We start from the raw sequence: 14,187 nt of genomic DNA on the forward strand, positions 1-14,187 counted from the left end.
GGCTCACTCTTATGTCGCTCACTTCCTGAAGGACAACACTCTGTTTGTTAAATGGATGGCTTGCTTTTAAGATTTCTTCCAGGAAGAATTTCCATAGCTGCAAAGTCTCTAACCATATGACTGATGGTGTGTCTTTCCAGTGCCCAGGCTAAATGCAGAAGAGAGCTCATGGCTGTAGAGCTGCTTTAAGATGACTCATTACTTCTTTGCGTGCTCTTTAATAGTTTTTGCCCAAATGTCACTATTTTTCTGTGCTGCTGCTACAGATTCTTGCCTAGTTTTCCTGGTGCTCTTAATTTTATATCTCTTCTAGATTGTTACCTGTTACCATCTGTTGATTTTTTTACCTAAATATTATTCTTCTGTTTTCTAAACTGAACCTCCTTGCGATATTCCGCCGGTGTTTCTAATCTTCCCGTGACCCCTTGTATTATTTCTCCATTTTCAGCACTGTGCTCAGCTCCTCCTAGCTTAATAGATCTGCAGAGTTCATTAATGCACCGTTTACTCCCTCTTCTAGCTCATTATTGAAGCTATTAAATGAGATCAGAAGCAATACTAATCTTTGTGTACTGCACTAAATGCCTCCCTTCAAAGTTATTGTTTATCATTACCCTTCATTGTTTGTCACCACCTTTCATTTCAGTCAACATGGTAATTCATTCCCAATTTGATTTAAGTTTGGGACCTGAATTTTGACACATTGGGGATGGGAGAAGAAAGGCTAATCAACAGTCCAGCAGAGGCTTCTAATTAAGACTCAGTTTAGAGGATCAAAGTTAGGAGTCCTCTACTGCAGCCCCAGTGTAAGGTAGAAACTGTCTCCATAACTTACTGCAGAACACCTTAAGCTCAGTGCTAAAACAGCCTAAAGAAAACAATATATGCTGTAACTCAGCCTCATGCCAGTATAGCTTTTGCTCTCTGTTCATTAATTTTGTATTGCTATTAAAAAATCAAGTTTGTCTGGCAGACTTCAAAGTGTTTCAGTAAATTTGTTTTCTCCGTAGATGTTCCATTATGCTGCCAGGGAGAGAAGTTAAATTTATGAGTAACAATTACAAGACCAACTCCAAGAATATGTGAGCTTCTATCTTTGGCTGTTTCCGAGAGGTTCAGCCTTGCTTCCAGAGCAGCCATATCCTCCTTCTGTTCCTGCACAGGCTCAAATTTCAGGAAAGAAAGTTTAATTTTCACAACCCCTTCAAAGTTTAATTTCTAAATGCTGTAGTAAACACTAATAAACACTTTTCTAGTATGTCATTGGGAAACATTGATTCAGTCAGGAAAAACTCACTTTGACAAGATACAATTCCTTTGTTGATAATTAGTCCCACATGACTTAGGGGCCCAACACCAAAGCCTGTTTATCCTTCATTTTAATATAATATCCAGCATTTTATGGGGTTGGGTGGGCAACTCTTAGCATCAAGGTCTTTATTGACTTGCACCAAAAAAATCTTTGTCCAAATACACTTTGATATCTAAGAACTGCTTGATTTTTCCTAGTAGTAGCTGATGTGAGCTCATTTAGTTGCATAGAGTCTTTGTCACTGCAAATGTAAAAACCCTAACCCTAGTCTGGAAAAACTCCGCCTCTAGTTAGAACTGAGGTCTTCTATAGTTTTGTGCTTAGATACATTGAACAAAACAGGGGGGAAGTGCAATACTGAAATTCAGGTTGGAGTGAAGTTCTTTGTTAGATGTAGAGAAAATTATCAGAGTAAGAAGGTGGCTGAATCCTAGGGGCCAGGGCATGCAGTGGATCTAATGGACATATAATCACAGGTCTTGGTACTGCAACAAGCAGTGGGTTCACGAGTCCAGAAATACAACCAGAAGTGGGGTCACAAATCTAGAAATTGGGTTGCCAGTAGAGTTTGAGATTAGCTGCTATAAACTCAGCTTCTCTGAGTTTGAAGCTGTGCATCTTTCACTATCTCCCTACTTATCTGGCATAGCCTGCTATCTCATTACTGCGAATCTGCCTTAACCTCTGAGGCAAATTTTGTTCGCTCTTCCCCAGACTGCTTGTGGAATATTTTCCTCCCACTCAATCTCTCCTGAAGCCCATCTCTGTCTCTGTTGATTCCTGCCAGGGAATCAGCAGTGACACTTTTTAGCCTTGTTTTTATGGTTAAGCATTTTTATAAAACTTTTTATTGGGTTTTTATTGCTGCCATCTCCTGTCTGCCCCTCTCCCCCTATTATTGAGTCACCTATTTATTATATCTCTTGTGAAATTGAATTCTATGATTTTCCAGGAAGAGATTGAACGTCACTTACATTTTCAAAGGTACCTACAAATAACATTTAATGATCTAAAAATTATGCATTATTATTCTGGTTCATTAATACCTATTAAATATGATTTAAGTTGTCCCTGGTGAGTTTTACTGTTAACTGTCCATTGCTTATCTTCTTGTAAATGAAAGCCTCAGAAGTCTGCTTCAATCAGAGAACATTAACCAGCTCATTGCATCAATATTCTGTCACCTGTATAAAACATGTAAAGGATATGTATGTTTGCTTAGACCGTGTGTCAGCATGTGTTTTGGGAATAAGTTGGTGTGTTGTGCCTCATTTCCCCCTTTGTTCCTTTATACTCAAGGGGTTTTACCTTTCCTTTGCAAAACACTTGAGGAAATGCATGCCTGCTGTGAGAGCCTGATTTATTTTGCATTGCATCTGCACTGTCTGGTTCTGCAACGTGCACTTTGGAGTTAAACCAGCTTCTCTGCATCTCTACCAAAAAAAAATATTGGGTTTTTTTTCCCTAAGAAGTTGACTTTCATTGTTTGCATTTCTGGCAAAAGTATGTGCCCTGACTGTATGAGTGGCTGTCGTATGCATGGTCTGGTTTATTTTCATTGTCAAAGAAAACATCACTTTGGTGTGTAATACTTTGCATGAATAGGGCTTCCCCCAGACAGATTTCAAAATCAAAAAGATGCAAGAAAAGTAAAGAAAAAGGAAAACAAATATCTGTGCTCATAGGTGAATGCCTAGCAGTCCCATACGTGCAGATACCGACCTTGGCAGAAGCAGGGTGGAGATAGTGTTGAGTAAACGGGGAAAAAAACCTGTAAGTCAAAAAAAGGAAACCTCTCCGCAGCGCCATCTAGCGGGGCAGGGTCTGCTGCTTGCTGGGAAGGGAGCGCAGGCTGCTTTCAGCCCATCCCACTGGTTAACAGGACTCTGCCTGCTGACGGAAGAGCAGAACCAGCACTGGTGGAAGGCAGAGGAGATCCGAGGGGTCGTGTTGCAGATGCCGATCCTGGCACACATGCCATAAGTTTATCATTGCTGCTCTAGGAAAACTAAGCTTCGATAGGATTTTAAAGGAGGAGCAAGATAGCTGTTCTGTCTGTACTCCCATACATATCTTCTACTCTTTGGCTTCCACTGCTAAACACATAGTGGCTAAAATATCCTTTGTCACCTACTGCAGGCAGGTTGCTTTGGTATTGAGAGAGAGAAATAGAAACCTGATGCCAGAAAAGAAGAGGTGCTGCTAGTTTTTGAAGCTTCCTGAAAGGGATGGAAGACCAGATTTTATCTGATGGCTAAGGAATTTACGTTGAGTACAGTGTCCACAAAGTCCTTTAGCTGGGAGGTGGAGATGAGAGAGAAGTGAAGGGAAACATGGATCTGTTCTGCGTACTAATGCTTTGTACGAGGTGGAGCTCTTTTACCATGACCACCCCAGACTTTTCCACTGCTGCCTTTTCCACTTTCAGTTAGCTGACTGAACCTCTCTGCTTTAATCCTGAGATATGCAAAGTGTACAGCCTGCCCTTCAGTGTGTGAAGCTGCACAGGGTTTATTTTTGTCTTCAGTACAGAATCCGCTTGTAACAAGTGGAAGAGTGATCGAGCCAGAAACTGTTGTCTGCAAATGAAACCCACATCTCCATAGCATCACATAGTGCTGTGTGTTTGCCTGTCCTCTGCAGCGGGTGCCAGAGGATATTGCTTTTCCAGTTGGATTTGCTTGGGGTGCAGCTACAGCAGCATATCGGATTGCAGGTGTCAATTTTTAGCTGCCAAAGCATGAAGGAAGTTTTAAGTGAACAAAAAGTCTGGATCCAGATTTGCTACATGTAAATCCATGGAGCACTTCTGTTTAAACACTTCTGGCTTAAGCAGTAAGAAGAGGGTAGAAGGTGTTCCAAATCTCAGAAATATGGCTAGGTAATGGAAATGGAGGAGGATCCTTCCACTAGCTGCAGGGGGGAGATCAAGTATAAGTGATTTTCCAACTCATTGTTGAGTATTTTCTTTCTCTAGAGATAATTTAAGTAGGTTACTATTGGCTGTTCCCAAAGTGCACGTGAGAAGCACCTCATCAGGCATTGGTACTCACAAGGGGTCCTCAGTTAGGAATTCAAAGAATATGAAAAACTGTGAATTGAGAGGTTAACAACTGGACTTGTGGAGGTATGTATCATGTTCCCAGCTGAATGGTGGTGCTGGTCAAATGATTTGTCCAGCATGGTACCAAAATAAGTGGTAGATTATGTAATGTAAGCCCATAGGTTCCAGCAATACGTACAGCCATAGCCCCTCTGCACTTCCAACTTTATCCCTCCATAAATGTGGTTTTAGAGATCTTTAAAATACATATAGATCTGATTTTCTCATATTATACCCTGCAGCATACAGGCACTTAACTCCCATTGATTTCAGTACTTAAATGGGAGTTGTAGATCTAAAATTGTCTTTGAGGATGTAGCCTTTAGTTCTCAGTTATCGCTGAAAGCGAGAGTACTTGCCCATGCCTGGGACCTTCTAACGAGCTCGGTTAGCTTCACCTAATGTACTGAGCAGCTCACTGTTCCCAGGGAATCAATATTCTGGGCCAGATTCTAACTCGAGTCCTGCAATGCTCATAGCTCTACTAACTAATTTTTAAAATGTGAATTGTGTGTGCATATAGAATGACATTATAATTTCCTGCCTTTTGAGTGGCTAGATGTGCAACTTTAATGTTCTCTTAATGTATTTTTGATGAGCTTTCCTAAGGCTTCTGAGTGGGAGGAACATAAAAAAAATCCATGATGTGGTCTAGACACTACTCAAATGACCCTTTTCCCGCAGAAGTAAGAAACTCAACAGGGAATTCCTCCTCCTGAAAGCTTTGGAAGCTGTGCAGCATCCAACTTAGAGGCAGCATGATTGAAGCAATAGTTCTCGTGGAGTCCAAACTCAGCTGCTGCACATATCACACGAAACACAGTGGATGAGGCAGGGGCTGACAGGCTATTTTATTTTTCACTGTCAGCTATGTATTTATGCACAGCACAACCTTCTTCACTCTGTATATTTCAAAGTGCTAAAAAATCATACCAATTGTACTCTGCATGCTCAAAGTGCAGATTTCAAAGGTTCATGACTCAGTCAAATCAAAATCAATTTGCACCAGAACACTCAAAAGCACTTCTTTTTACTGAGGACCATTTCTATGCTAAATTTCAACTCTCTTCTTGATTTTTATTTTTTTCCCAGAGAGAAAGAAAAGTTGCCAAAAATTCTTGTAATTATAAAAGTGGTTTTCTTCTCTCCTTTCATATGCCAAATAGTTGAACTGCATTATTTCAAACAAAATTTCACTTCTCGGGCAGGGACCAGGCCAAGAAAATTTCACTCCGAAAGGTGAGAGCACTACTGAAGGAGAAGAAAAACCAACCTGGAAAAGTACATGAAAACTTAAATACTCTGATCAGAAATATTCCTGCTTCACTAGCTTCACTTACATGGGGAGCTCTTCTTTCTTATTCTGTTGTAATAATTGCAGAGAATAGGGAACATGCATCACGTTTCACAATAGCTTATATTAATCATTTGATGACATGTTATGTGGGGATATGGTAGCTAAGTCTCACCTTTGTGTTTGAAATGTAAAATTAGTTCCTCTTCACTGTTCCTTCCTAGCCCCAAGGCTCACTAAAGCTCAGGATGTGTCTCCACTATGAAGTGCTGCATAGTGTGGAGGTTTCTGAGCAAGCTTAGAGGTGCAGGCTCGGTTCATTGAAGCAGAGCAGAGCTCTGTGCAGGCTAATTGTGGCTCAGCAGGATACGTTAGTGTGTGTGGAGCTTTCTGTTGCCTTGGCTAGATTGCTTCCTACACTTTATTTAGCTAGCTCAGATACTCTACACTATAGAGACTCTTGGAACAGCATGAGGAAAGCCTGAAAGTGAGTCTGTTTGCTGTAGCCCCAGCCAGGGCTTCATAGTGGCCAATGACCGCTGGAGTAGTACTGTCATACTCTGCTGAAAATCAAATGCTTCTGCTCCTCCCTCCCACCTCCGCTGCTGGAGGAAGGCAGACAACAAATAAAAAAAAAAAGAAAAGAAATGGCTCAGCATCTGCAGAAGCTGCTGATTCTTGCATGAAGGTGTTAGCTGCCCATTCTGGCAACTTTTGCCTTGCCTTCACTCCCACTGCAGTGCAAAGAGAGCTTTGTCATATCAACATGGAGTGGGAAACCTGCTCTTAAGGGTTTCTAAATTCTAGGTACCACCAAAGAATTACTGCCATTTGTTGTTTCCTGCACTCCTCTGAAATTACTATTTATTTCAGCAGGCATACTTGAAATCAGAAGCAGGAGGACACAGAAAACATTTAATACTGTCTTTTTCCAAGGAGCACACAAACAGAGCACAAAGTCAGTGGTAAAGTTTAAGAGTAAATCAAGCTGTCTGGGTTGAAGATGGGGCCTACTTAGAAGGTCATCTTGTGTAAGAGTTTCATTTACTGACCAACCAAATGTAGATGTGCTGCAATAAAATTCTGTGAAGAACATGAAATGTGACAATGATCTTTGAAAAGCTAGGTTACAGAAATGATATTACAGATTTTAGTAATGCTTTAAATTAAGTGTCTTCAATATGCTTAACCTTGCATTAAACCTAGATTTAATAAGACAGATGTGTATTAAGTACTGAATGTACTTAAGGGAGCAATCTTGCGTTGGCAGGGGATGGACTCAATGACCTCCTAATAGTTCTCCTCCATCTCTAATTTCTATGGTACTAATTGATTATTAAAACACTTTTATTGAGGATTGATATGTAGCTATTATATAGTTATTAATCTTACAACCCAGCTGATATTTAATTTATACGTGATTTTAACATGCAATGTCATTTGGGTTTTTAAAGAGTAACCCTGGAGCAGAGCATGCATTGGAGCTCTGAACAAGCTTGCTGGTAAATGGGGTTATTTTGAATTTTGTGACCCAATCACCCTTTGCAGGGCTGTAAGTTTACAGAGCTCTCTCCATTAAAAATGGAATGTTTGCCTCAGCTGCAGCATTGCCCTGGAAAGACGAGCTTGTCGTGAAGAAAGGTGCATTGGTGTGGTTTAAATACTGTATGATGTTAGCACTGTGTAATCTCAAACAACAGCTAAATTTTGAATATTTTAAAGGTAATCTGTCTATCTCAGTTTTGGAATTTCACAAAACTATGAAAGTGATGAAAATGGTGCAGGGGTTTTGAGCATTCAAAATTCATTTCTGTGAATGTTTGGCTAAGCGAAAAGCAGAAGTTCTGCAGAGCTGTGTTATTAATTCAGCTTGTATATGCCTAGGGCCATGGCTCATAATGGCATTCCTTTCTTTTTAACAGACTGTCAGGATTTTCAAAGGACATCCAGAAAGCCGTAAGTGCCTATTTGTTGGATGTATTTCTCATACCCTAAAGGCTTTCTTTGATATGGACTGATCTTTTACATTTATGGATGGGAGTCGCATTAGCAAATGCCCTTTGTGGAAACCTGTAATATCTCGAGAGTTGCAAACATCTGATTGTTGGCTAAGTAAGTATGAAGAGTGTCAGAACTGAATCCTCTTTACAATGGGCTTTTCAGATAATTGGCAGCGAGGGGAAAATATGAATAAGTGCAAAAGCTACTGCTTGAAACCAGTGCTTGGAAGTTCCCAGGTACTTCACATGTCACAAGGAGCAGGGAGGGACTGCTGCTCATTTCATTCACGGGCTTTTGAGGGCTATGTGCCTCTTTTGTGATAAACATCTACATTCAACATATGTCTTTTGATGTCAAAAGTGTAACGACCGAGTTTTGTTTTTCAAGCAGAAGGCTGGAATGCAGATGGAAAGGGCCCTAATGTCTGGGACACATTCACCCATCAGGGAGGAGATCGAGTTTTCAGGAACCAGACTGGTGATGTAGCTTGTGGCAGCTACACTCTGTGGGAGGAAGATTTGAAATGTATCAAACAGCTTGGATTGACTCATTATCGCTTTTCTCTTTCCTGGTCACGTCTGTTACCTGATGGGACGACAGGTTTCATCAACCAGAAAGGCAATTGTTTCTTAAAAATAGAAGGTTGCAGCTTTAATTCAAGGTTATTGCTGCAGTCTGGCATAATTAATCCAGTATGCTCTTCTGCAGCGTTGCTTGGAAATGGCAACTTTTTTTCCAAGTAATTATGGGATGATTTTTTATAGGTTTGCAACCACTTGCTAATTAATATTCTAGATCCCCTTGGATAGCAGACTCTACTGGGATAGGATTAGTGGTATGTTTCCTGTGTAGCTTTTTGCTTACTCCATTTTTTTTTAAATTGTAACTCTAAATCATTTTGCATCATCAGAATGTTCCTGCTTCCAGGGATCCTGGCCGTGAGCATGGCTTTGGATGGCACACTATAAACAAGTGTCTTCTTTGGCAAATGCATTTGGAGAGGTTATCAGGATACTCTGATGGACTGAACTTCACATCAACTATCTCCCACTAAGAGGGACATACTTTTCCCAGGTATTTTCTTTAGCAAATTGGAGAGGATTCTTCAGACTCAGCTAGCAACTGCAGCCCTGTGACAAAGACAAGACAGTTCCTGCTCTGAAGGGAAAAGCTTTCATAGTCACAGCAGACATTGTAAAAGCAATAGAGCACATAAACAAGCTGGTCAGATTGCTAGATATAAAATGTGTTACTTATTTTAATTCCATTGGTATAGACTGGGAGTAAGATTAAAGTCGTTCCCTAGGAAAAGATAGGAAATAGTGGCTTTGCCTGCAAAACATAGGGAGTGGGAGAAAGAAGAAATTAAGAGGATTGTGAAGAAAAAAAGCAACTGAAGCTGAACCAGAAGGGATGGGAGAATAAAAGTAGTTGGCTGAGATCTCTTCTATACTGGGAGGATAATATTCTAAGAAGGAAAAGCAGAGTAGATTTGGATGAACCTCTGAATCTCAGCTCTGCCTCCTACTCTTCTGAATCTCAGTTCTACCAAGGAGATACATATCTTTATACTTCTGGGGCAGTATTTGCCTTGACAATTCTTTTCTTCCCATGGTTTGAAGAGTGCAAAGATGGAAGGCTAAAAAGAGAAAGGATTTCTTAGAAAATGCTCTTCGGGTTATCCTGATCTGTACTAGGAAGATACCAGCAGAAGCAATATTTTGCTGCAGAATTTGGTCATGTAGGCTTTGGCTGTTCAATAGGCAGCAGTCTGTCATTTGCTTCCAGCAGATTAAGGCTTTTACTAGAGAGTGGAGGAGCCTTTGTTTCAAGAATTCAGGAAGGGGAGCTGGTGAATCTGCAGCAAACAGACCAACCAGCCATTTTTCCCTGCAGAGCATGACTGCAAAAACGGTGCCAGCATCCTGGAGAGGCTTGAATGGAAGCCTTTCCTTTGCCACCAAAATTTACAATATGTGGCCCACTTTCACTGGCACAGCTTGCCCTTCCCTAGGAACACTTTCTGTGGTGTGTTGAATTTAAATTTGGCTGAGTCCTTGTGGTTTCTTTCCTGGGCTGATATTCTTTCAGCTGGGGCTGCAGGCACCGTGCAGCCCCACAGAGCTACCTGCCGAATGGGCTTTATTACTCAGACATGAGAGCGGGAGACAGCGAGCAGACATTCTGAATGCACTTGGTGAGGAAAGCTAACATTTGACAAAACTCAGCTGTAATTTCAGGAAATGTTCACTTGATCCCCAGCATAAGCAGTTGTCTGATTAATATTATGAACTTTACATTTAACGAAAGGGCATTGGAGGAACTCCAAGTAGGCCAGCTTTCATTAGGCAGGAGTTCACTTCTCTTGTGCAGTGATCTGTTGAAGCAATTGTAACTGCATAGCATGGAAAGGCCATCATCTTCTTTATAAACATTGTTACAAAGAGCATGTGAAGAATTAGAAAGCTTAGAGCAATGTCCTTTCAGATAAAATCACTCACACCAACTGATTCACTACCAATTTCACACCTAAGATATAGGACATTTGAAAACCTTTAAAACCATTCTGTTTCTAACTCAGAGAGGGTAGGGGTCTTTTAAAGCAGAACTTACACTGAGTTTGTTTCCAAAATATTTTTTCCAATTACTTTTCCCTCAGCAGGTGCCCTGAGCAGAGCAAGTTAACTCTTAAACACTAGAGGTCATTGTGGCGGGAGACAGCAGTAGTGTAGGGGGGGTATCAAGTCTGGGGGGGGTTGATGCTATGCCTCACTTCTACATGAAGGTGGAAAAAATCAGGATGAGGAGAGATGACAGAGAGCAGACAAGAAAAATCCTTCACTTCCCAGTGACAAAATGCTCCCTGATGTCTGTAATGGCAAATTTTTGAGATGTCTCCACAAAGCTCTTTTCTGCACACTTCCTCAGAAGAAAGTTTTCTTCTGTCTTTCTGCTTCAAGCTGACCCACAGATACAGCCACAGAAACTAAATCAGGCTGCTCTGGAATGTATGAGACAATCTGGAAATTTGACTTGGCATTTACATTTTTCAGGGACAGAGTTCTATTCCTCTCCATTTCCTAACACAAAGCATAAATCTTTTCCAGTATTGGTGTTTAATTGAGATGTAAAAAATGAATGGTAAGTGGTTGTACCTAAATGTTATAAATTGTACTAAGTAATTTATAATCTGAAAATCAGAATGAGAAATGCTAGTGTCTTCTAGGCAAGCAACACTCTCAACGTGCTAGAGCAGGATCCTGTACCAGCAAATGATTTCTTTTCCCCCCCTAGTTTAAACTTATGTAGCGAACCTTGTAATCCCACCAGCAAACAGTGAAACCAGCTCACCCCACTCAAGTCAAATAGGTTCCTGTCCAAAAGTAACAGGCACAAACCATATTTGCTCCTAATTCTCTTGCAAATTGTAAACATTTGCTTTCCAACATTTAGAATTCTGCCATATTTCTTCCTCTTTTACATGGGGATGTTCTCAGACACAGAAATGCATGTCCCCAGATTTTGATGTTTTCTGCTGCCACGACTGGAAGGCAAAGCAAACTGCTGGTGAGATTTATTGTGAATTACTTTGTAAACTTATCGAGCCTTGCTGTGCTGAAGGATGTGCCTGCACCTGTTTGGTTAGGAGAAGGCTCTCTCTAAATCTGGGATTTGTAATTGATTACTGCAGTAAATGTTGTCTTTAAAAGGCCATTTCATGGGAGTCCCTATGATGAGTCATCAGAAGTCAGGGCAATTTGAAGTCTAATACTGTCCTTTTAAGAAGGAGGTAGTATGGGGCTGTGTGTTGGCATTTTAAAATATCAATACACAGTAAGCTGAACCTGAAAATAGCAGGGAATATATAGTGCAATATAGTACAGCCATATCTCCTGATGAACATTTCTTTTTGCTTTGGATTAAACCAAATCTCTGGTTCAGAAACTGTTAAGAATAATAATCTAAATGGTATGTAACCTCCTAAGCATGCATTTCATTAACTGGTAGTCTTCTTCCTCCTCCTTTTTACTGTGTTCTCCTGCTTTTTAAACCTTTCTCAGTTCTGCATCTGAATACAGCAAGGCCTTGAGACAGACATGTCATAAACTATGTCTTATTAGGATATGTGGTACTTCAAGACTCAAGAAATGATGGTGACTTTTAGGCTTTTAAGGTCTAAGCCATGTTGGTCTATTTAGGCCAAGTTTCTGAAACAAAGTCTGACTGATTTCATCATTCCAACAGCATGATGAAGACCTATTGCTGTCTGGAGCCTCTTAGCTTAACAAATAATCATTCAAGGCTGTTGTTGGCCTTTTCCAATTACCATACTAAACCAGACAGTTCAAGTAAAAGAGCAAGCTAATTGATACTCTTTGAACCAGAGCTTATGATGTAATTTGCAATATCTACTGTTTTCAGAAGGCTTAAAGGCAACATAGTTGTCTTTGGATGTACATAAAATTAAAAATGCCTACATGAGGGCTGAAACTATCCTGATATTTAAACTTACAGTGACCTCTCAGCAGCATAAAAATAGTCCTTTAGGAAACATATTCATGTCAGCCACTGCTAAATCTGAGCAGAAGGTGAATTCTTTTTAAGCCTCTGGAAATACATCCCCAGTACTGGCCAGCTCTAACAACACATCCAGGAAATTAAAGTTGATCTCTGCCTTATTGAAGCAGGTCAGGAAGGTTGGAAGTCATTAGGTTTTAGAGAGGTGAACTAATTTCTTGCACTTAGGTGGACTGAGCAGTCGGCAGCAGTGGCAGTGTGAAGGCAGGAGTGTTGGTTTCTTGGAGAAGCTATTGCCAAGCCATGTTGGTTGCTGAAGAGACCAGTGCTCTAAACTCCATTTAACATTCAGTAGAGCCCAATGAAAAGCCTTAAGTGTCATCTCTATTTCATGAGAATACTGTTGAATTCACACCACTATACTAAATACATTGACACTATCTTCTTTGTTACGATGCTGGTGCAGGCAGTGGTGAAGAATGGAACGGCCTAGAGGAAACAGCTCGCTCAGCTAAGTTAAAATCATAAAAGATCAGCTTAGTTACCTGGATGAGTGTAGCACTAAACTTTTCCAAAGACACAGTTCTCAAGGAAACAAATGCTTTCATTAGAATAAATCTACCTGTCAGGCTTTCAAGTGTCAGGATATTTCAACACACTTGCATCTTGTACATGAAGCCAGACTGCCATTCAGGCATTGAAATGAAAGGATTAGATTGCCATGTGACCAGCACCCATCAGAATTATATTTCTCCTGGAGAGCTGCTGTCCACTGATCTATTTTGAAAATTTGCATCCTCATTTCTTTTTATGTGCCTGGCTGGAAGATTTTGTGTCTTGAGCATTTTTGCCAACTCTGGGGACTTGTAACAGTAGTCAGCAGGCAGTTGAGAGGAAATATTTGCATCTCGTAACAGAGGGAATGTGCAGTGAGGTTTCTTCATGTTTTAAAATGTAATAAAATTGTTAAGCTAACCCTTTTTTGTTTCTTTTAATATTTCTAGTACTCTAATTAGTACAGAAAAATCATTAATAACATGGGAAATGGTATCCTGCTCTGTATCACTTCGGCTTACCTCACTTCATAGAAGATGAACTTGTCTGGAGATTTGAAAGATCATTGAGGTCTTTGATATTCATGCAAAGTATTGCTTCAGAACATTTGGAGACTGAGTGATCACTACTAGTGTGCCTTCTGTTGTTGCTATAGGTGGCTGTGAAAAAGATATAGCCCCAGCTTTGGTACCAGAGCTTAAAAGGCATCTTGTAATGTGAACAAAGCTCATGCCTGGCACAGCTGCAGTAAGATAATTGGAGAAAACAATGTGGGCTTGCATCTATAGCTATGAACTCAGACTGGTAGAAGCTCTATGAATTCTGTAGCAGACCAAAAAGTGACTAAAAGACACCTGTGCTTTACCTTTGATGGGCTTGTCCTCAGGACAGTACATACTGATGTGAATAGCCAGCCACCATGAAGTCCAGGGGTTTTGCCACACATTCAAAAGCAGCTTAGCTTACTTATCATTCAGGAATTCACTAAAGAGGGAAAAATGATTATGGGTACTGCTGACTACTTTGCTCTAAACTGGTAAGCTTAAGATCAAGAAATGCACACAAGAGGCTGTGTTTCAGTGGACTGTGAAGCTGAACAAATAATGGATCCTTCTTGGCCTGTTTGCAACTGGGAGTTTATGGCTGGCTGTAGTACCATGGGATTTGCTCTGATTTCTGCGTTATATCAAGGAATGACCTAAGGCTCACAGGACCATTTTACCACTATTAGCTGGCCAATGAGGGAATCTGTGAATCCAATGAGTAATAAGTGGTGATTTGGGCTTGGGTTTTTTTTGAGAAGCCCATCTGGATGGCATAAGACATTGTACAAGACATAAATAAACAAGTCACCTTGGGATTCTTAAACACAATCTTTGCATGCTGGCTAGAAAGAGTAGAAAC

The 14,187-nt window shown here is 40.5% G+C and overlaps 1 protein-coding gene across 1 annotated transcript; it reads left to right on the forward strand.

The window, feature by feature from the left end:
* Positions 1–3,001: 3,001 nt before the first annotated feature.
* LOC137446772 (cytosolic beta-glucosidase-like) lies at positions 3,002–13,503 on the forward strand. The gene is given in 7 exon segments (XM_068149730.1): positions 3,002–3,085; positions 3,956–4,028; positions 8,101–8,328; positions 8,912–8,934; positions 9,358–9,397; positions 13,284–13,340; positions 13,343–13,503. Coding segments are annotated over 7 exon segments (666 nt in total).
* The last annotated feature ends 684 nt before the right edge of the window (positions 13,504–14,187 follow it).

The sequence above is a fragment of the Melanerpes formicivorus genome, unplaced genomic scaffold (genome assembly GCF_026170545.1).
Source record: "Melanerpes formicivorus ecotype bairdi unplaced genomic scaffold, bMelFor1.0.p_v2 SCAF_18, whole genome shotgun sequence".
NCBI classification, from domain to species: Eukaryota; Metazoa; Chordata; class Aves; order Piciformes; family Picidae; genus Melanerpes; species Melanerpes formicivorus.